Raw genomic sequence first — 22,919 nt, forward strand, 5'->3', positions numbered from 1 at the left:
GGACTGCATATCTTCCAGGAATCCAGACTCATCTGGATAACTTAACGCTGCATATTTTCCAGCGTTATGTATCTTCAAGAAGTATACAGGGAAGCTTTCTGCGTTTCTTCTTGCGCCACTATACCACCGTTTATACTGAACCCGATAAACAAACGACCAGACAACTAATTAATTTGTATTCCTAATTGTCAACTGTCTCAGAAGTTTTATAACTACTATAATCTTCAGAATATTAAGGCGGCTGAGATGCACTGGGTAAGGAAAATTTAGCTAAGAGTGAAGGTGTGGTTACTGTGGCGGTTAGAGAATAGTGAAGGAAAATTAGTGCACTAAGGAGAGGCGATATCTACTGGAGCTGGTGTGCAAATTTCACATCCAAAGGAGGCCCTGGTCAGAGACTGGACCGCGGGGACCTTGAGCCCTGGAATCAACTTAAGGTAACCTATGCACATAGACGAGAGTAGACTGAGGTGGGCAGCCTTGAGGGGGTACTCCTAAGATTCAAGTGGGGCTATTCCGCTGTTCATCATTGATGGAACTACGAAGGAGAGAAGCTTTGGTGGAGGGGGCTTTGTATTCTGATGGTCGGGTGCAGCGGATGGCACCCGGCATTGGTGGCCAAACCACACATCAGAAGATGAGAAGACGACCACTTTTCAATCCGTCGTGGACCATTATCAAGACGATTGGACCATTATCACAATCAACTTGATAATGGTCCAGGACGGACCGAAACGTCGTCGTCTCCTCATCTTCTGATGTGTGGTTTGGTCATCATATCTTCAGCCACGTTATTGTGACTCGTCGTCTGCACACCCGGCATTGACTACTCACCCAAGTAGATGATGATGATTATGATCCAGGTGGATGTTGATGGTGATGTTCTGGCTACTCACCCAAGTGGATGATGTTCTTCTCGTGCATGTGTTTGACGCCCTCACAGATCTGCCGCATGTAGTTGATGACCTCAGCCTCGGACATAACGTAGCCCTCGGCCGTGATCCGCTCGAACAGCTCGCCTCCAGATAGGCTAAAAAAAGGCAAGAAACAAGAACATATGAAAGTAGGAAACTACATGAGTCCTATTGGCCATTTCGAGGCAGTTCCTATTTATACCCGACTCAACTCATATTTTTGTTAGCCTTTACTTGAGACAATCCAGCGAGTTATGTTACTTGATCCAGAAATCATCAAGCGTCTTTCTGAGTGGATTTGTGCAAGTCAAATGAGCTTGTTAAAGAGGAGGAGTATATTGGAAAATAAACCTTTCATTAAAATATGCATGTCTTATAAAAACTTTATACAAAATATACCTTCTTGTATTTCTTATCATTGTTTTCAAATGATAAGTATTAAAAAACAGTTCTCTTGCACTTACAATTCGAAGATCAAAACCATTTCGTCATCATCTTCGAAGGCGTCGTGAAGGTTGATAAGCTTAGGGTGGTGAAGGTGGTTCATGATGTCAATCTCCTTACGGATCAGCTCCTTCTCCATGGCTGATGCAACAGGAATGAACTTGGCAGCGAAGATGTTGCCCGTCTTGCGTTCTCTGCACCGGTGAACGACACCGAAGGCGCCTGTGCCAATCTCCTCCAAGATGTCATAGTATTCGTAGACAGAGTCATGCTTGATATCGACAGGCTGTGGCACGTACTTAGAGTAAACATCAAACACAAACTGGTCGTAATCATCAACAGATTCCTTCCTACCGCGGATCTTCTTGCCAGTCTCATCCACCTCGTAGACCTTCTTCTTGGGTTTCTTGGTGAGAGGTGCCGGCGTCTCCACCACACTAGTGACAGCGGACGGGTCGGAGCGGCCGTAGACGTTCTCGGCGTATACTCTGAACTGGTACTTGTGCCCAGGACTCAAGCCCTTGATCTGGGCGGTGGTGAGGCGGGTGTTGGAGCATCTGATCCACGATTCCATAGGAAGCTCGCGTTTTTCGATGATATAATTGTTGATATTTGCTCCGCCATCCCAGAGGGGAATCTGCCAGGTGAGTACACATTCGGTACCAAGGATGCTCTCCACCTTGGGCAGGCGTGGAGGATCTGGACGGTCTGTACAGGTTAAAGGAATATCATTTTGTAATATCATGAACAGACACAAATTTAATACTGTGAAAAACAGCCTTTATTAGATGATCAAATAGTCTATATTTTTATTTTTCTACAGCTGCAAAAATTAAGAGACTGAATATCTTCTCATGCAGTGACTTCGAAAATAATCTTATTTGTCATGTAATACTGTTAATCTCCCAGTCAGTAATCTGCAAGAGCAGGATTTACAAAATAGAATTTCTTACTTATCAAATAAATTATTGGAGTAAAATACGGTTAAACTCACAGGTGTAGGCTTAACACATGCTATTTACAAAGCATACGATGCAATTTATTGGAAGGATATCAAAATGGTCAAACCAGACTTATAGCTAAACGTTAATATAATTATATATTTAGCTTGCCCAATTCCCCGAGATTTAGTCAAAGTGAAGAAAAACTGTCTTAATTACTTTAAAGCAATTTCACTTGATTATCTTAAGTAATTTTAGCTTTAAGAATTACCTGAGATCTGAATCTTGATGATAACAGAGTCGGAGCCGAGTTCGTTCTCGGCCGTGAGCCTGTAATTGCCAGTGTCGAGGTTGGTGACGTCCCGCAGGGTTAGGATTGCGTGCCTCTGCTGCGTCTCCACCGAGTAGTGACCGCCAGATTCGATGGTCTCGCCCTCCCGCTGCCAGGTGATGCGTGGGCGTGGGTTACCAATGAACGGAATCTTAATGACAGCGTTCTCACCCTTGTCGAAGAAGGCAGTGTCACGGAACCTGGGAGGAACGTTGATCTTCGGCGCCACTGCCCGGAGGAGAGGAAGGAACATATCATTATGAGGCTTTGCTCTTGACCTTAGACCCACTTTTCGAAGGTTACAAGGTGCTCTATATTTGATGAGAGTATTGTTAATATTGTTAGGCTTTCAACTCATGTGTTTTTACCTAGTTATAAGATGGGTTACTAAAGAATGGAGATTTTAAAGCAGTAAATATATAAACATGATTTCTGAATTAGAAAATATGAAATACAAGTTATCAACTATGCAAACAGCTTCATATTACTATTTTAACTAACTGCAATGTACAACAGCTGCTGGAGAGAACTACTTACGTTTAATAGAGATATCTGCCTTGGTGCTTCTGATGCCACCTGAGTTCTGCGCCCGGCACATGTACTCGTCTTCGTCCTCACCGTAGACGTCGTGCACCGTCAAGGTATAGGTGTCCCCATCACGGTTCATGGCGTACTTGGCGCTGTTGCACAGCTCACGCATGCCCTTGAACCAAGAGATGTTGGGTCTGGGTTTGCCAGCGATCTGGCAGGTGAGTGTGGCACTTCTGTGTTGGAGAGCCATCACGTTGCGCAGAGGTGTTATAATCTCTGGTGGAGTAGCGGCGTTGGGGTCCTTGATCCTGACGGAGGTTGAACATGTGGAAGGTTCGGACATGCCAGCATCGTTCTCTGCAAACACTCTGAACTCATATTGGCGGTCCTCGATGAGATTGGACACATTGATCTGTGTTGGCAAGCAGATGTACTGGTTCACCATTGTCCAGATGTTAGAACCAATCTCCCGCTTTTCAACCCAGTAGCCCTTAATGCGAGAGCCACCATCATGAGCAGGTTTGTCCCATTCCAGGTGTACGAAGTCGCCACCCACTTCTGTGACGTTGGGGGTGCCTGGTGGGGATGGTGGGTCGTAAGGAGCCTTGGCTTTGATGGGGTTTACGCCTGTCAGAGGAGGACCCATGCCGTTCTCGTTGACAGCCATCACCCGGAACAGATATTCCTGTCCCTCAGTAAGGCCCTGAACGGTGAATGAACAATCCTTGCAGAAGGAATTAATGGTTATCCAGTTGGCATACGTGATATCCTTGCGTTCAACTACATAGTGAGTGACAGGCAGTCCGCCATCATAGACGGGAGGTCGCCAGGCGAGGTTGCACATGTGGCGACTGATGTCAGTAACATCAAGAGGGGCGGTCGGGGCACCTGGCACACCTGTGATGTACACGATGAAGTTACCAGTGACAGAGCCAGAGTCGTTTTTGACAGTGAGTGTGTACTGGCCAGCATCCTGCTTCACCACTTCCCTGATGAAGATGATTATGAATTCATCGAAGACAGTGAACTTGAGACGCTGAGACTCCTCCACAGGCAAACCATTCTGGGAGAGTGTAACATCGAGAGGCAAGTCACCAGTGAAGTAGATCTTGATCTTGGTGTTGTCGCCCTCAGGCAGGTAGAGCGCATCTTGCATCTGAGTGATGCGAGGAGGGTTGCCAATCTTAACGTGGGCGATAGAAGTGGCCTGGCCAGCGTCGTTGGCTGCTACACAGGCATAGTCGCCCTCATCCACCTCCCACATGTCAGAGATAAAGAGCTTGAATTTACCTTTACTCTCCTCTGAGGTGATGCGACCACCAAGTGTGACCTCGCGGCCGTTCCTCAGCCAGCGAGCGGTGGGTGTTGGCTTACCCTCAGCTTCACACTCCAGGGTGACTGACTTGTGTAAGGCTACTGCAGTGTTCTGCAAGTTCTTGACGAAGAACGGTTTTTCTCCTGGAGCCGCCTCACGGATCTTAACCGGTTGAGCACTCTGTGATGGATCAGATTTGCCGGCTGCATTGATGGCATATACACGGAACTCAACCTCAGAACCTTCTGTCAGATTAAGAACAGTGTACTGAGTATCGACAATGTTGTAGTCGTTGCACTTCATCCAGATACTGCCAAGCTCACGCTTCTCTATCATGTAGCCAGTAATGCGGGAACCTCCATCACTTTCTGGGACGCTCCACTTAAGATCAACGTAGTTCTTGCCGATCTTAGTGACAACAGGTGTACCAGGTGGAGAAGGTACTGAGTACTTACCCTTCATCTTGATCTTTTTGCTAGGTGGAGAATATTTGCTAAAGCCAGCAGCATTCTTAGCCTTGACACGGAACTCGTACTCATGGTTGATTAGCAGGGAGTGAACAGTGTAGGTGGTCTCTTTAACCAGGAAGTCGTTGGCGGCGGCCCAGTTGGTGTCGGTGACATCGCGGTACTCCACCTTGTAGCCCTGAATCTTCGAGCCACCATCGGAAGCCGGACGGTCCCAGGTAAGAACCACAGAGTTGATGTCGTGGTCCAGGATGTTGGGGCGACCTGGGGGATCGGGCACAGTGAATGGGAACTTGGCTGTGATGGGATCCAGGGTTTCCAGAGGGTCTGAAAGGCCATACTGGTTCTCAGCACGTACGCGGAACATATAGCTCCTGTTAGGCTCAAGTCCCATCACATCGTAGTGGCAAGAGCGAACAAATGCAGATACCTTAACCCACATGCCGGTGACGGGTTCGAGACGTTCCACCTGGTAATTGGTGATGGGTGAGCCACCATCGTCCAGGGGAGGACGCCAAGCCAGGGAGCAAGTATCGGGAGTGATGTCGGACACTTCCAGAGGGCCTTGGGGTGGAGACGGTCTGTCCACCACATTGACCTTGCATGAGCCGGAATCTGCCCCTTCACTGTTAGTGAGCTTGATGGTGTATTTGCCGATATCAGAGCGCTTGGCACTCTTGTTGACGAACACAGTGGAGTTGTTGCTGCTGTCCATATGGAACTGGACACGGTTGTCGGGGATGACCTCATTGGGTCCAATCCACCACTGGACCTTGGGCTGCGGGGAGGCAATGAAGGGCACCGTGATGGTGAACTCCTCGCCGGCGATCACCGTCATGTCACGGATGCTGAGATCAGAAGTGATCTTGGGAGCACCTGGTGAAGAGTGGCATTATTAGCAAGGACCTCAACTTGAACTATCGCCTTAATATATGTAATTACAAAGAATCATGGTTCACTAATTTGAAGTAAATTCAGAATGCGTACCAGAGAGAGATGAATAAAATTAAAGAATAAGTACCTCGTTTAATATATAATTCATTCAAAATGATTTATATATATATATATATATATACATATATATATATATATATATATATATATATATATATATATATATATATATATATATATATATATATATATATATATATATATATAGTTGTGCTTGCGGGGGTTGAGCTTTGGCTCTTTGGTCCCGCCTTTGTGTGTGCTTGTGTGTGTAAACACGTGTAACTGTACGCGTGAGTGCAACTAGCTGTGGCACTTGTGCCGGTGTATCAGAGCCTGACTACTTACGGAAACTGATACACTTGATGTTCTCGCTGGGGTCGCTCCAGGGGCCCTGGCCGGCGGCGTTGATGGCAGCGACGCGGAATTCATACTCCTGGTGCTCGGTGAGGTTGATAACGCGGTAGGTGGTGTCCTTGACCATGGCGTGGGAGGCCTTCGTCCAGGTGTTGTCCCCGACGATACGCTTCTCTACCACGTAGCCCTGGATGTGGGAGCCGCCATCGTGACGAGGCTTCGACCACTGGATGGTGATGGAGTCCTCGGTGGATTCCAGTCCTCGAGGGGCTCCTGGGGCGCCCGGAGGGTCTGTGGGATAGAACAATGAAAAGTTTATCATGAACTGAGAGCAGAAGTTAGTTATATTTTTATTATTTGAAAACCGTGATCAAAGGAAAGGACTGTATGTAGTGCAGCTTCGAAAACTTGGATTTGTGTAGTACTGATATTTTCCATTCAAGCAATTCTGAAATATTTTATACAACCAGCTACTTAAATTTCTCACTAGTACAAAACATTCATATTAGTTTATTACATATGGTAATGGTGAAGAGGGAGCTAATACTAACCAAATGGATGCCTGGCCCTGATGGGAGTGGGCGAGGTGCAAGGGTCGGACTGGCCGTACTGGTTCTCCGCCATCACCCTGAAGTCGTACTCGTTGTTCACGACGAGGTTACGGATACGGAGGAAGGGTGCAGTGACGTAGCTGCTGACCTTGGTCCAGTTGCCACGGCCTTCACGCTTCTCCACCACGTAGTTGGTGATCTCGGCGCCTCCGTTGTCCTTGGGTGGGTTCCAGAAGAGGGTGAGGGCATCGCCGTTGAATTCATCAGCGCGCAGGTTCTCTGGTGGCGCCGGCCTATCGAGAACGCGTACATTCAGTGACACAGAGTCAAAACCAGATGGGTTCTGGAGTCTCAGCTTGTATGGACCAGTGTCTGAGCGCTGGGCGTTGGTGACAATCATGGCACAGTAATCATCGGTGAGTTTCTCGTGGATTCGAGGATCGGCCCCAATGTTGATATCCTCATCATCGTGATACCAGGTAGATGTGGGCTTCGGGAAGCCGGTGTACGGCACGTGGATGGAGAAGTCCTCACCAGCCCGAACCGTGATGTCACGCACAGCACTAAGGTCGATGCGAGGCTTATTGGCCTGCTCTTCAATTTTAATAAGAGCAGAAGGTCGGGATGGAGCCGAGGGACCCACTTCGTTGACGGCAATTACACGGAAGTAGTATTCTTCGAGCTCCGTGAGGCCGAGTACAGTATAATTAGTGTCAGGATGAGGAAGGCTGTTAGCCGGCTGCCACTCGTCCTCGTCCTTCTGTCTGTACTCCACCAGATAGCCTCTGATTTTGGCGCCGCCGTCCTGGCTTGGTGGTCGCCAGGATAGGGTGACGCAGTTGCGGCCAATACGGTCTGGTCTGGGTGCGTCTGGTGGTCCAGGCAGGTCTGGGGACATAATAAATGCGTGAAAATAACATTCAACTCATCCTGCAGTAAGATAGTACATATAGCGGTGTGAAGAAATTTTCTTTTACAAAATGTGGAAAGTGGCACCAAAAACAGTTTATATTTTATACTATTGATATTGTAATTGTCATGACAAAATGTAAATACCTAAGCTAACCTTTCCTGTAATTAATAAAAGCAATTCTAGGCCTACTATAGTATTCATTTAAATTATATTAGTCCTAGGATAGGTTAAGCCTATGATTTACTTACTGGAATCCCTCAATAGATTAAGTTATTGTATTGTTTTCCTTCATATTTTTCCTAAGGATTAGAACAATTTCAAAAGTAACAAAATATGAACTTGTATCTAGGTACTGCAGGAAGACAGGAAGAGTACCCACAGTGGAACAGGAAGAGCATACCTTCATCCCTAGTCCTAAAGTGGCACTGAACTTTTACACCTCATTCCAGAGCACTTACATTTGGGCACCTTGGCTACGATGGAGTTGGAAGGCTTGCTGGGCTTGCCAGGACCCGCCTCGTTGAGAGCGATGATACGGAACTCGTAGCGGTTGCCCTCTGACAGTCCCTGCACCGTGTACTGAGTGTTGGGGGTCGGGTAGTGGTTCACCTGTAACAAAATCAATTCCAGTTTGTTCCCTTACCAACAACAGTGAATGTGGGTTTATGCTTCGACGGTCTAGCGCAAATTGTATGCTTGCAGAAGGTATTCGTTTCATTCTGGATAAATTTACAATTTTTGCTGGTGATAGCCAACGTTATATTGGGAGAATCTGGGGTAATATGTGTTCATTTTGATAAATTTTACAGGTTATCTGGAAGAGGAAGAGTGCGGTAGGAGGAGTGCGAAGAGGAGAAGGAACCGCAAGAAGATAATTAATCTAGCAACATAAGGAAGAGATAGCACTTCTCCTCACCCTTATCCAGTCTCCTCCACGCTCTCGCTTCTCGATGATGTAGCCGGTAATGGGGCGACCACCGGTGTCGGTAGGCGGCTTCCATTCCAGCGAGCAAGTGGAAGGACTGTAGTCGACGATGTCCGGCCTGTCGGGGGCCTCGGGGGGGTCGAAGGGGTTCTTGGCCTCCACCGGCTTGCCCTCCAGGGGCTCGGACACGCCGTACATATTCTCGGCGCGGACACGGAACCGGTACTTCTTGCCCTCCTCCAGGCCCTGTGGGTTGGTGGAGCTCCGGTTAGGAGAGATTCTTGTTGGTGACATGATGGTGATGAAGGTATATAGGGTCAGACTCTTCTGACGATGAAGGTATATAGGGTCAGACTCTACTGATGATGAAGGTATATAGGGTCAGACTCCACTGATGATGAAGGTATATAGGGTCAGACTCTACTGATGATGAAGGTATATAGGGTCAGACTCTACTGATGGTGAAGGCTGATGGTGATGGACAGATTACTCACGAGTAATGTATACGAGCACAACAGTGGTGATGGAGGTATATGCAGCACAAGTAATGACCAGGGTTGATTGATTAACTGATGAAGATTAAGCAACCCAAGAGGTGACACGGGCATGAATAGCCCGCCAGGTCAGTGGTGACATTGTCAAGTGCACGCTCGTGTAGTCCACGTGGGCCAGCACAGGAAGTGCTCAGCTTGTGGCAGCTAGAGCTCTCTGAACACGTCAACAGTGTTACTGTGGACAAAAATAAATGTGTGTGTGTGCTTGCGGGCGTGTACGTGTGTGTGTGTGCTTGCGTGCGTGTACGTGTGTGCGCGTGGCGGCTAACTTGCCTTGACGGTGAAGTTGGGCTTGGGGCAGTACCCTGGCACGACCTTCCATATGTCGTAGTTGGCGTCGGTCTTCTCTACCACGTAGCCTGTCACCTCAGCGCCGCCGTTATCCTGCGGCGGCTTCCACGAGAGGGACACCGTGTGCGCCGTCACCTCCGTCGGCGTCAGCGGGCCAATAGGAGGTCCTGGCTTGTCCACCACGATAACCTGTGAGGGAGAAGGTAGAGGTAAGTGTGAGGAGAGAGAAAGAGCTAAGCCCGTGTGGCAATATATCACTTGGAAAGCATACGACGACAAGGACACATGCACTAAGAAGTGGGATATGAGGACGGCGTGAATGAACGGTGGTCAACGACGTGAGCACCATCGCGGGCCGAGCCTAGACCCCCGCCTGGTGGCTGCAGGAACTCGTCCATATAATATATACATCTCAGTTTGGACACTGTCGACAGCAGCGTCCAAAATTAGGTGCGGAGGGGATGGGGGCGTTGATGGGGGTGTCAGGGGTGATGGGGTTGGGGGGAGAAAGAATTGGGAAGATAGGGAAGTAGGGGGAGAAGGGAGAAAGGGGGTGTAGGGGAGGAGGGGAGTTATCACTGACCTCGATGTCGGCGGAGTCCTTGCCATAGGGGTTCTCGGCGGTGATGGTGAAGGTGCCAGAGTCCTCCCGTCGGGCCTTGTCCACGAACAAGCGGCAATGGTCGCTCGTCGTCTCCATCTGACCACCACACAAACCAACTTTGTTAGTCAAGAACTTGTAATGAGCCCGTTTTCTATAGTAATTATCAGTAGTAATTTGACTTTACTTCGAGTTTATGTGCTTTTTTTTTTAGTTCAAAATATTGTACAGTTTATTTTCAGAATTTGGCGAAAGGCTTGTAATTAAAGAAACGTAGACCTTTTTTTAAACTATCAGTACGTCATACGTATGCTGTTAATGTTTCCAACATTGGAGAATCTAATGTAATTAAATTATTACACCTAAATATATAGTAGCATTGTTTAATTCCCACAATACATTATACTTTGGTTTATGAGCGAAGTTCACTTGAATCTTACAATAACACTTTTGTTATGGTCGCATTACCTGCACACATCCTTATCACTCATCTATCATTAACTCAACTCAGCAGGGTAAAGAACATAGTGAACACTCGTTTCAAAAGCACTCTTATTAAGCTTCAAGAAGCCTTCATTTGCATTCTTTCATAAGACACATTTATTCACCCTAACACCGATGCAAAAAAAAAGACATCCTTCATAAACTGAAACCTAAATATACAATATATCCTGTCCCTCACGTCCTGCAATCTGATCCCCATTCTTTGAACAGTGGTTTTATTCCTCAAGAACCCGCGTGCCTAAGAACCATTAAGGCCTTCTACTCCAGAAACCTCCTCGGGTCCTACAAGACGCTCTACCTCTGAACACAAGACCTCTGGCAAGGTCTCCCCTGCACGGTGCCTTGAATACTCACCGAAGTTCTCTTGCTGGGTTCCAGCTTCTTGCCCTTCTTGGACCACTCGCAGACGGGTTGCGGGGCTCCTGAGAGCGGGATCTTGATATCGATGGGCTCGCCAGCACGCACCTTCAGCTTCTTGCCCAGCAGACCGTCCAGGTACAGCTTGGGCGCCTCTGTGGGGAGGGGAAGGACAGTCTTGTTCACTTATATATTATGGGTCTGGATCTGCACAAGGGCCAATGTGCCGGCCTGAGTGTGAATTTACTATTTATGCTGGCAGGATCGACCTGTTAGCTCCTGGTTCCAGGCTGTCTAACCGTCGGTTGTTTAATGTACTAACTCCCGACCTATTTTTCTTCTATCATATCTGCTATATACTATGCTTACTGTGTGTGTGTGTGTGTGTGTATCGGAAAAAAAATCCGTTGATTGACAGTTGAGAGGAGGGCCGAAAGAGCCAGGGGCCAGATTCACGAAAGCACTTACGCAAACACCTACGAACCTGTACATCTTTCCTAATTTCTTTGACGGTTTTGTTTACAATTATTAAACAGTTAATGAGCTCCGAAGCACCAGGAGGCTGTTTATAACAATAACAACAGTTGAATGGGAAGTTTTCATGCTTGTAAACTGTTTAATAAATGTAACCAAAGCCGTCAATGATTGAGAAAAGATGTACACGTTCGTAAGTGCTTGCGTAAGTTCTTTCGTGAATCTGACCCCAGAGCTCAACCCCCCGCAAGCACAACTAAGTGAATACAACTAGATGAATATATCACCAGGAAGCAGCCCGTAGCAGTTGTCTAACTCCCAGGTACCTATTTACTGCTAGGTGAACAGGGGGGCGTCAGGGGTCAAAGAAACTCTGCCAATTTGTTTCCCATTGCTGGGGATCGATCCCCGGTCCCTAGGATTACGAATCCTCGGCACTGTCCACTCAGCTACCAGGCCTGTGCATGTGTGTGTGTCTGTGTGTCACACCTATATAGGCTTCACAGATCGGGTGCTAGTTCTTGGTCCCCAACTTTACTTGCTGGTAAGTGTTTACTGCAGAAACACAACCACTCATGTTTTCAAACTGTTTACAAAAATAGCTTTAATTAAGTAACTCTATTTCTAACCTATTCAATTTGCTCACCAGTATTAAGCAATATATACATGTATATGAATCGTAGGCGATCGGTAGTGAAGTGGTTTCAGTACGGTGTATGCAGAGTGTGTGAGCTCTGACAATGCAGGTTCGAGTCCTGGTTGGGTCATAGAGTTCTTAGTATATATATAACTGTGATATATATATGTATATTCATGGGATAGGGACCCTCCTTTGTTATATATATATTATATATATATATTATATATATATATTATATATATATATATATATATATATATATATATATATATATATATATATATATATATATATATATATATATATATATATTTACATACATATTTACATATATATATATATATATATATATATATTTACATACATATTTACATATATATATATATATTTTATTATACATACACATAAACACAAGATTATGTTGATTTACAAATCTAGAAATGATGTGGATATAATAAGTGTTGGGAGAGTGCGACATGCAGTGTACTGACCGCGCATGGGCTTGGCCGTAATGGCTTGCGAAGGATCTGAGGGGTTCGAGGGTCCCATCTTGTTGTTGGCAACGACGCGGTACTGGTACTGCTCGCCCTCGTTGACGGAGTCGTCCACGAACTCTGTGGTGCGCACGGGGTCACGGTTGACCTTCTTCCATCGGCCGGAGTGGATGCCGCAGCGCTCAACGTCGTAGCCAGTGATGGGAGAGCCGCCAGTTGACCGTGGAGGGGCCCATGCGATCTTGATGAAGTCCTTGTCGGAGTCTGTGCAGCTCGGGCGGCCTGGCGCTCCAGGCACGTCTGTGGTGAAGAGGAAGAACTTATATATCACGGTGAAGATGCCAAATCCTCCAGAATATTCGCAGTAACTTCAGTTGGTTGATCCAATATAAATAAATCATTTGGTTCAATGGAAAATACATAATCATCATATTAGTTATCTAAAATCCACAAGTAACACCAACTGCTGAAGCAGTCGTGCATTTTTTTTCTACAAATTTGAATCATTAACTAAAAAAATGCGATTAATTTCGTAGTTGGGGAGAGGTAGTTGGGGAGAGACTGACCTGCGGAAGACTTGGCCGTGACTGGTCTGTCAGACTCGAGAGGTTCTCCGCGGCCCTGCATGTTCTCGGCCCTCACACGGAACTCGTACTGTGTGCCCTCCAGGAGGCGGGGCACCGTAGCGTGGTTCTGCTTGGGGTCCACCCAGTTCACTGCTGGCACCCAGCCTCCGCCATGCGAGATGTCGCGCTTCTCAATAACGTAGCCACTAAAGCAAGGATAATGCAAAATGAATATGTTAAGAGGTCGTGACGAGGCAGTGAAGAATTTCTTGATTAACTTTATGTTTATCATCTACAATGTTTTTTGTTAATTGATCATGGGTTATGTTGTATTATTTCCTCTACATTAGCTGGAGAACAATGGAGCACATGGAGCAATGTGCACAATTAAATAATAGGAGACATTAGCCCAGTAATGCAACACATCTAGAGTATGTGACAGGAAGCATGCAAATGATGAAACAGAAGCGAGGATGTTTAAAGGGAACTCACGTAATGGGGCTGCCACCGTCGTCCACTGGAGGCTTCCATGACATGACGACGCTGTTGGCTTGCACCTCCTCGTACACCAGAGGACCCTCGGGGGCGCCTGGGGTGTCCAGGACAATTACCTGGAAGGTGGCTTCGTCCTGGCCACTCTCGTTCTTGACCCTGATGCGGTACTCGCCGGAGTCGTTGCGCATCGTGTTGACGGTATGCAAGACACTGTGGTTGTTGATGGCTGTGATGGTGGTTCGCATATCAATCTGTAGCTCCTTGTCATCGTTGAACCAGAACACGTCAGGTTGTGGCTCACCAATGTAGTCCACGTCAACGTGTAGGACCTGGCCGGCCTTGATGCGCACATCATACAGAGGACCAAGAATTTTGGGTGCAACTGAAAGAGTTTGATCATATAAACTATTTTTCTGCGCAATTCCTTAGCATACATATAAACCACATTATATATATATATATTATATATATATATATATATATATATATATATATATATATATATATATATATATATATATATATAAATTCATCTATAATTAATTTTAAATTATTGTGCCAAAGGATTAGTTTCAAGACGGAAACAACAAAATTATCTGAAAGGGAAAAGACACTCACGGTGCCTGGGTCTGCAGATAACCGCGTCTGAGGGTTCAGATGGTTCCGAGTTACCAGCCTTGTTAACGGCTATAATTCTGAACTCGTATTCCTGTCCCTCCGTCAGGTTAGGCACTGTGCCCTTGGTCTCAGGGCCACTCACACGGGCTGCTGTCTGCCAGTATGGTGAGCCGCGTTCCTTCTTTTGAATGAGATAGCCAGTGATTGGCGCGCCACCGTCGTGCGCTGGAGGAGTCCATTCCAGGTCCACGTGATCACTGTCCCAGTCCACCACGTTGGGACGGCCGGGTGGGCTTGGCTCATCTGCCGGCACAATATTTGTCAGGACACAGAACACAGAATAAGAAACAAATTATATATATTTGATCAGAGTCACCTAAAGAAAGTATAATGTTCCAATACTCACCCTGGGCATTCTTGGCAATGATGCTCTTATCAGTGCAGAGAGGTTCGGATTCGCCGATTGCATTGACAGCCTTCACGCGGAAGTGGTACTCCTTCATATGAACGAGGCCGTGGACTTCAGCCACTAGACCTGCTACTTCAGCTGCCTCGGTCCAAGTGCCGCGAGATACGTCCATTTTCTCTACCAGGTAGTGTAAGATGGGAGAGCCACCGTCATCGATTGGTGTCTTGAAGGAGACCTTGCAGCTCTCTCGTGTGACATCGTACACGTTCAGTGGGCCCTCAGGACGAGATGGCCGGTCAAGGACGATCACAGTGCCTGAAGCAGACACTTTGCCAAGGTCATTTTCCAGGGTCAGGGTGTAGCGACCACTGTCAGTGCGCTGAGCGAAGGGAATATCCAAGATAGTCTGCTTGCCGTAGGTCTGCAAGTCCACTCGTTCGGACTCGACGACCGGTGAACCATTGACGGTCCAGGATACCTTGGGTCTCGGAGCTCCACGAATTGGCACCGTGTAGTTGAGGCGCGTGTTGACCTTGATGATAAGGTCCTCCAGATCCTTTGTGTCAATACCCGGCTTCTCAAAGCGAGCCTTGCAGACAACTGGTTGTGAGGAATCAGAAGGATCAGAGTTTCCTGCTTTATTGACGGCAATAACACGGAACTGATACTCCTCACCCTCAGTAAGATCAGGTACAGAGGCCTTGGGTCCATGCTTGGCTGGCAACTCGAGGGCCTTCTCCCATGGTCCAAACCTCTTCTTCTTTTCGACGATCCAGCCAGTAATGGGTGCACCGCCATCAGAGCGAGGTTCTGTCCATTGGAGATCGACACGATCCTTGTCCCAGTCCATAACCTCTGGTGTTCCAGGTTTGGTAGGTTTGCTGTATGGATCTTTAGCGGTGATGGTGTCCACACCAGTACATGGTGGACCCTGACCTTGTCGGTTGACGGCTGACACACGGAATTTGTAGTCGTGTCCTTCAATAAGGTTGTCCACTTGGAAGTGTGTGTCCTTGACTTCTCCACAGGGTACCCAGCGGTAGGTTTCCATGTCCATCTTCTCAACGACGTAGCTGGTGATCTCGGAGCCACCGTCATCCTTGGGTGGCTTCCAGGCGATGGAGCAGCCATTGCGGTTAATGTTGGAGAACTTGACTGGTCCTTCGGGAGCCCCAGGCACGTCCAGGACAGTGATGTTGACGGTACAGGTGTCTTCACCATTCTTGTTGCGAGCGTTGAGAGTGAAGGCCCCGCTGTCCGAGCGCTTGCAGTCCGTGATCTTGATAGTGGTCATGTAGTCTTCGTTAATGATAGAGAGGCGATCAGATGGATAAAGGTCGTTATCCCTGACCCTCCATTGCTTAGTGGCTGGTGGCTCTCCCACAACTGGCACCGGCAGGTTCAAGTTATCTCCCGCTTTAACCTTCACATCCATCATGGCATTGCGGTCAATGCGAGGAGGAACTGCAAAAGTATGGCACACAATTAGTGCACAATATACAGAGCCAAAACAATAAACACTGTACCAGTGTCAAAGTAATTAAGAATCACACACACTACAAGATATTATGTAACAAATTATGCAATGCAATCCAATTGCTCCTCATAGCTAACACTACGGGCTGCGATAGAGGTGCCAGGGTAGGCCTACTTACGGTTCTTGGGCCTGGCGACATGAGGCTTGGTGGGCTCGGAGGGCTCGCCGGGGCCGGCCTTGTTGATGGCCACCACCCGGAACTCGTAGACGTTGCCCTCCAGCAGGTCCGGAACGTGAGCCTTGCATTGGTCACCGTCCACCGTGGCGCACTTGTCCCACAACGGGCTGTGGGGTACACCATAGTGTTGTGGTCACGGTGGGAGGCATGGTGTGTTGTGGTCACGGTGGGAGGCATGGTGTGTTGTGGTCACGGTGGGAGGCATGGTGTGCTGTGGTCACGGTGGGAGGCATGGTGTGTTGTGGTCACGGTGGGGGGCATGGTGTGTTGTGGTCACGGTGGGAGGCATGGTGTGTTGTGGTCACGGTGGGAGGCATGGTGTGTTGTGGTCACGGTGGGGGGCATGGTGTGTTGTGGTCACGGTGGGAGGAGTGGTGTGTGTACTCATAGTAAGAGTATGTCGTGTGGGGTGAGTACTCACAGTAAGGGTATGCTGTGTGTCGTAATGTATAGTCGTAATGGCTTGGCGCTTTCTGCCGATAATTCCCCCCCCCCCTTCCCCAGGGCAGGGGTTACCAGATTTGGTGAGCGATCATGTAACAAGGAGGGTACTACCCAATGCTTACACCTCTCCCCACGACACCGGACTTAAAAAATGAAGGCTTACGGGCTCACCATAGCCCGTGCTACATGGACACTTCGCTCTGAGTAGCTAAATCTAAAACAACAACAGCGAATGAAGGCGTGTGCATCATAATCTTGTAAGGAATGAAGGAAGGAGGGAGGGAGGGAGAGAACTCTCAGGAGAAAGCGCCAAGCCATTAAGACTATATAGCACTTGGAAGGGGTCAGGATTTAAGATGGGGAGCGGGGTTAGGAAGGAATGTAATTACGTAATTATCACAAGAAGGCGCCAAGCCAGGAAGACTATGTAGCGAATGGAGGAGTGTGTCCCTCTTAATGTTTCATTGAAGGCAGCTTTAAATGAATGAGGTGGTATGGCTTTTAATGAATGAAGTAATGTGGCTTCTAATGAATGAAGAAGTGTGGTTTCTAATGAATGACAAAAATCTTCTTATACAATGAAGAAGTATGCCTTTTAATGAATGATGGATTATGCATTTTAATGAATGAAGCTTTTACGTTGTAACGAACTAGGAGTAGTAGGACCAAGTAATACCACATCGTGACGCGCGTGTGTATGTGTGTGTAATTACCTAAGTGTAGTTACAGGATGAGAGCTACGCTCGTGGTGTCCCGTCTTCCCAGCACTCTTTGTCATATAACGCTTTGAAACTACTGACGGTCTTGGCCTCCACCACCTTCTCACCTAACTTGTTCCAACCGTCTACCACTCTGTTTGCGAAAATGAATTTTCCTATATTTCTTCAGCATCTGTGTTTAGCTGTGTTTAGTTAGTGTGTGTGTGCGTGTGTGTGTGTGTGTGTGTGTGTGTGTGTGTGTGTGTGTGTGTGTGTGTGTGTGTGTGTGTGTGTGTGTGTGTGTGTGTGTGTGTGTGTGTGTGTGTGTGTGTGTTACTCAGAAGTGACACCCCAATGGAAACTTTTGCAATCGCAGAGGCTTCGTAAGATGCCAAGAACGAGCAAGGAGATATGAAGACACAGAAGAATAGAGGTGACAGGCTGGGTGATATCAAAATGGTAGGTGACATTCGTGTGTCAAACTGGAATGTTTGCGAGAATATTTTGGCACGTGATAACTGGCGAGTTGCCGTGGATGCTGTGCAGGCGTCTCTGTGACGGTGTTTACTGTGGCTGTTTACGGTGTTCATGGTGTTTGAAAAGCTTTGTTTACAACGTTTGCCTCGACCGTTACCTGATTCTACTTTTTGTTTCTGTTAATAAACAGGCTTGTCTGCATGACTGACTCCACAGGTCATTGTCACACTGACTTATTGAATTGTTCATCCTTGTCAGCTATCGATATTGTTTGTTCTCTATATCAGACCTCTTTAACTGTTAAGTATATGTCTACACTTATATCGGAACTGTTTAAGTGTTGAGAAGAACCACTCACTTGTATCTGTCTCTCTTCTCAATGATATAACCAGTGATGGGTGCGCCGCCGTCCGTCTCGGGCTTCTTCCATTCAAGATCAACGAAGTCGCAGTCGAAGTCGGCGATGTTGACGTCCTTCGGCGAGCTTGGAGGATCTGCCGGAGGAGAGTGAGATTAGGCTCAGAGGCTGTATTCGTCAACACTTGTATATTCAGGTGTTGACTACACCAATGACTGAAATTATGATTTGCTTTCATATGTTAATTCTCCATACAGATGAATTTACATACACATATTGGTATGGAGTTTAAATTTATATGTTAAATTTGCTGATTTATTAATGCATATAAGGACAGTTAATAACAGTTATTACCTCATTATTATAAATAGTTTCCCTGATGGTTGAAATATGTGGTGTGAAACCATATTAAAAATAATCATGACGAGGTGGAAGACTTCAATACTCACCGAATGGATTCTTGGCCTCGATTGCCTGCTGAGTAACCAGAGGATCGGAAGTACCCAAGCGATTGACAGCCTTGACGCGGAACTTGTACTTGTGACCTGGGGTGAGGCCCTCTACGTCAAAGGTGGTCTCCTTGCCAGCGGTCTCGCCTGCTGGGACCCACCGGCCGGTGGCTTCGTCGAGCTGCTCCACGACGTAGTGGTCAATGGGACAGCCCCCGTCGTCGGCAGGAGGCTTCCAGTCTAGTTTACAGCCCTCGGCGTATACTTCAGAGACCTTCAGTGGGCCCTGTGGAGTGCCAGGCTTATCTATGGAAGAAAGATTTGTCATAAGAATTCAGTTTTCTTAAGTCATGCGTATCTCATGTGTTATCATTGCCGGAAATAATAAAAGACTGCATCTGACATGTTATGAAGCAATATTATAATGCAACAAATCAGCCAATTAATAATGCAGTGCAACTCACCGAGCACAATGACCTCGACATCAGCAGAGTCCTTGCCATTGGCATTCTCTGCCACAATGGTGTAGGTGCCGCTCTGCTCCCTGGTGGCACCCGTGACGCGGAGCTTTGTGTTGTAGTCATTGTACCTGATGTTGGTCACGGAACTAGGCTTGATGTCCTTCTTATTCAGCAACCACTTCTTCTCTGGCACAGGCTCGCCGGAGACGTTGACATCAAAGACAAAGCTCTGGCCGGCCTTGACCCTGACGGGAATCAAGTTGGTGCGGTCGATCTTAGGAGGCATGTTCTTTGGCTTGACAGTGACAGGATGTGTGGCATCAGACGGGAGGCCTGGGCCAGCTGGATTGACGGCGCGAACACGGAATTCGTACGTCTCTCCTTCGATCAGGTCCGGTACAGAGCAACTGGTCTTGTTGGCCGGCACCTCACATGCCTTGTCCCACCCTCCGTACTTGTCTTTCTTCTCCACGATGTACTTCTGGATGGGAGCGCCACCGTCGCTCTTGGGAGGCTCCCACTTGAGGTCCACTTTGTTTTGGTCGTAGTCAGCAACCTTCAAGTTCTCGGGTTTGCCTGGTTCCTCTGTGGCAGAAAAATAAATCGTGCATTGACTAAAGCAAAAGTTTGTCTAAGTAAATTATGAAATAAATTCATTAATATAAAATATTGCAATAAATTAAGAATGTGTAAGAAAATATTTTTTTGCATAAATATAAATACCACAACATACCATAAGGATCCTTGGCAAGAACAGATTCCTCGGCGTTGAGAGGATCTGACTCGCCCTCAGCATTGACGGCTCTCACACGGAACTGGTACTCGGTGCCTGGGCTGAGGTTGTTCAGCTCCACTGAAGGCTCCGGCCCGGCCGACCGACCTGCTGGCACCCACAACCCTGTGTTGGGGTCCAGCTTTTCCACCTGGTAGTACTCGATGGGAGTGCCACCGTCGTCCTTGGGGCGCTTCCACTTGAGCTTGCAACCTGTCCCGCGGACGTCCGACACCTTGATGGGTCCCTCCGGTGGGCTGGGCTTGTCCGTGACTGTCACCCTGACGGTAACCTGGTCCTTGCCGGAGCTGTTGGTGGCGGTAATGACGTACTCGCCAGAGTCCGCACGCACGGTATCGCGGATCACCAGTTTAGAGTTGTAGTCGATATTTGCGATGGTGACATGCCTGCTGGCCTCCAGCTTACGGCCTTCGTACGTCCAGGACGCAGTTGGAGGAGGTTCGCCAGAAATGTCGCAGTCGTACTTGAGCATGGAGCCCGCGGAGATGGTGACGTCACGCAGGTTCTTGCGGTCGATCTTTGGCGGCACTGTTGAGACATAAAGCATCTTCATCTCTTTCTCTCTCTCTTTTTTAACTTATGTGTTCCTATATAGTTCTGTCTTTTTTATACTGGTGTGTTCTTATATATTTTTGTCTTTTTCATACTGGTGTGTTCCTATATATTTCTCTTTTTTATAATGGTGTGTTCATATATGTTGTTTTAAAATTAGCTACTCAGAACGAAATGACCATATAGCACCCATGTCCGTGTATCGTGAGCCCGTAAGTGTTCCTATATATATTTTTTTATACTGGTGTATTCCATATATCTATCTCTCGTTGAGTTTATATTATATACACATTACTGTAAATAACTTAATTTAAATATTTATATTCACCTATTCGTTTAAGAATTATGTTATGTCTATACAATTTTCTTGTCCGAATATTTACCTGTTTGTACTGCTTTGTCTCCTTATTCGCTGATATATCTTCCTGACCATCAACATAAATATATTCCATAACTTGGCTTTCCCTGAAGAATCATACGTTGATTGACACTTACCTCAAGGTGTCACATACCCACCCCCATCACACTCCCCAACCTCCCCAACCTTAGCTTAGCATTTTAAAAGCACCGAATCACCTTCTGTGGTTGATTGTTCAATAAACCCTTGAACTATATGTTTAACACATCTCTAACCCCGTCCATGGAGGACAGAAGAAAATGTATATATGATGGTTAGCATTGTAAATGTGTGGCCACGTTTGTGGTAGAAAAAAAAACTCCCCAACCAAGCAACTTGTGTTATCAGAGCGACGCTAAGAGGAGAAGACACACGTAGCTCAGAACGACTGATGAAATGGAAGAGATTTCTAAAATCTACACAAAATGGGGCCCAACTGCAAGACTTACAGAATCTGGGCTTGGCGATGATAGTCTTGCTGGGGTCGCTGGGTTCTCCAGCTCCTGCACGGTTAACGGCGGTGATGCGGAACTGGTACTCCATTCCCTCGATGAGGTTGGTGGCGGTGCCCTTGCACTCCGGCGTCGGCGTCTCACACGCCTTCTCCCACAGGTTCCTGGCGGAGAATGGATCACTTGAAGTTACTGATGAACCTCTGGACTCATTTCAATACCCTTCTATAAGGAGTAACTATTATACTGTACTATATATATTCATTTCTTTTAGTATTGCTTAACTCATACTCATTTGTTAATGTGGAGTATGGAGAAATTTATAAATGTATACTTAAACATGAATTGGTATAAGAAGGCTTATGAGTTCTGCCCGAAATGCTGTGGGTATTAGTGGCTTTACAAGATTGTAAATTACCATGCTATGTATTCTCACAAACCCAATGTACACTCTTGTATATAAATAAATAAATAAATACATAAATAAATAAATAAATAAATAAATAAATAAATAAATAAATAAATAAAGTTAACTTATGCCGTGCATAACTAATGTTTGTGTAGTCATTAACAATTATATGAGCTTCATAACGAGAACTTACGTGTATTTGTCTCTCTTCTCAATGATGTAGTGAGAGATGGCGGCACCACCATCTTCCAGGGGCATGGACCACTTGAGGTCAATATGGTTGGAGTCCCAGTCGGTGGCTTCTGGAGCACCTGGCTTGCCGGGCACGGTGAAGGGATCCTTCGCCAGGATGGGTGAGAGGGTCACCAGAGGCTCCGACTCGCCCTCCTTGTTCACAGCCTTTACCCGGAACTCGTACTCGTGGCCAGGAGTTAGATCCGTCACCTCCATGTCAGGTGTGGAAGTCTTGCCTACTGGTAGCCATAGGCCCATGTCGGGGTCGAACTTCTCCACCACGTAGCCTTCGACGGGAGAACCGCCATCGTCCTTTGGCGGCTTCCATTTGAGCTTACATCCCTCCTTGTGGACGTCTTTCACTTCAATTGGTCCCTCTGGCTTGCCGGGCTTGGAGATGACAGTGATGGTGATCTCTGCTTCATCACGGCCATGCTGGTTCGTGGCCACGATCTTGTAGACACCTGAGTGCTTGCGGAGAGGCTCGTCGTTAATGTACTTGGTGTTGTACGGCACATTTTCAACACGTAAGTCTTTGGTCTCCTTGATGGGCTTCTTGCCATGGAACCACTCGACTTCTGGCGGAGGCTCACCAATCACCTTCACGTCCAGGAGAATGGGCTCTCCCTCGCGTACCGTCAGATCCCGAAGGTTGCGGCGGTCGATCTTGGGCGCCACTAAAAGAAAACAATCAATTAAAAACTTAAATGAAGAGAAACAATGAAGGGAAACATTTTATTTGTTTATGTGTAACCTTACCTACACGGGAGCTCTTGTCCCCATGTAGGTAAGGTCAGCTGTGTTCATGACAGTGATACCTTGTCAGTGCTTGCTGGG

The 22,919-nt window shown here is 47.0% G+C and overlaps 1 protein-coding gene across 21 annotated transcripts in view; it reads right to left on the reverse strand.

The window, feature by feature from the left end:
• bt (projectin protein bent) overlaps window positions 1–22,919 on the reverse strand; it is a 157,986-nt gene that overhangs the window by 23,163 nt on the left and 111,904 nt on the right. For all 21 annotated transcript variants that reach the window (XM_069334528.1, XM_069334530.1, XM_069334529.1 and 18 more), the window contains 23 exons: window positions 22,042–22,759; window positions 21,437–21,603; window positions 19,979–20,566; window positions 19,249–19,830; window positions 18,785–19,090; window positions 18,336–18,471; window positions 16,299–16,465; window positions 14,641–16,107; window positions 14,235–14,537; window positions 13,614–13,998; window positions 13,122–13,327; window positions 12,553–12,855; window positions 10,945–11,102; window positions 10,069–10,185; window positions 9,468–9,674; window positions 8,632–8,886; window positions 8,174–8,324; window positions 6,803–7,690; window positions 6,243–6,542; window positions 3,168–5,819; window positions 2,571–2,858; window positions 1,379–2,066; window positions 897–1,030 (listed from right to left, as the gene is read on the reverse strand). In XM_069334528.1, the coding sequence (XP_069190629.1) occupies window positions 897–1,030; window positions 1,379–2,066; window positions 2,571–2,858; window positions 3,168–5,819; window positions 6,243–6,542; window positions 6,803–7,690; window positions 8,174–8,324; window positions 8,632–8,886; window positions 9,468–9,674; window positions 10,069–10,185; window positions 10,945–11,102; window positions 12,553–12,855; window positions 13,122–13,327; window positions 13,614–13,998; window positions 14,235–14,537; window positions 14,641–16,107; window positions 16,299–16,465; window positions 18,336–18,471; window positions 18,785–19,090; window positions 19,249–19,830; window positions 19,979–20,566; window positions 21,437–21,603; window positions 22,042–22,759 (11,166 nt within the window). The remainder of the gene's footprint in view (window positions 1–896; window positions 1,031–1,378; window positions 2,067–2,570; window positions 2,859–3,167; window positions 5,820–6,242; window positions 6,543–6,802; window positions 7,691–8,173; window positions 8,325–8,631; window positions 8,887–9,467; window positions 9,675–10,068; window positions 10,186–10,944; window positions 11,103–12,552; window positions 12,856–13,121; window positions 13,328–13,613; window positions 13,999–14,234; window positions 14,538–14,640; window positions 16,108–16,298; window positions 16,466–18,335; window positions 18,472–18,784; window positions 19,091–19,248; window positions 19,831–19,978; window positions 20,567–21,436; window positions 21,604–22,041; window positions 22,760–22,919) is intronic.

This window comes from Procambarus clarkii, chromosome 31 (assembly GCF_040958095.1).
Source record: "Procambarus clarkii isolate CNS0578487 chromosome 31, FALCON_Pclarkii_2.0, whole genome shotgun sequence".
Lineage (NCBI taxonomy): Eukaryota > Metazoa > Arthropoda > Malacostraca > Decapoda > Cambaridae > Procambarus > Procambarus clarkii.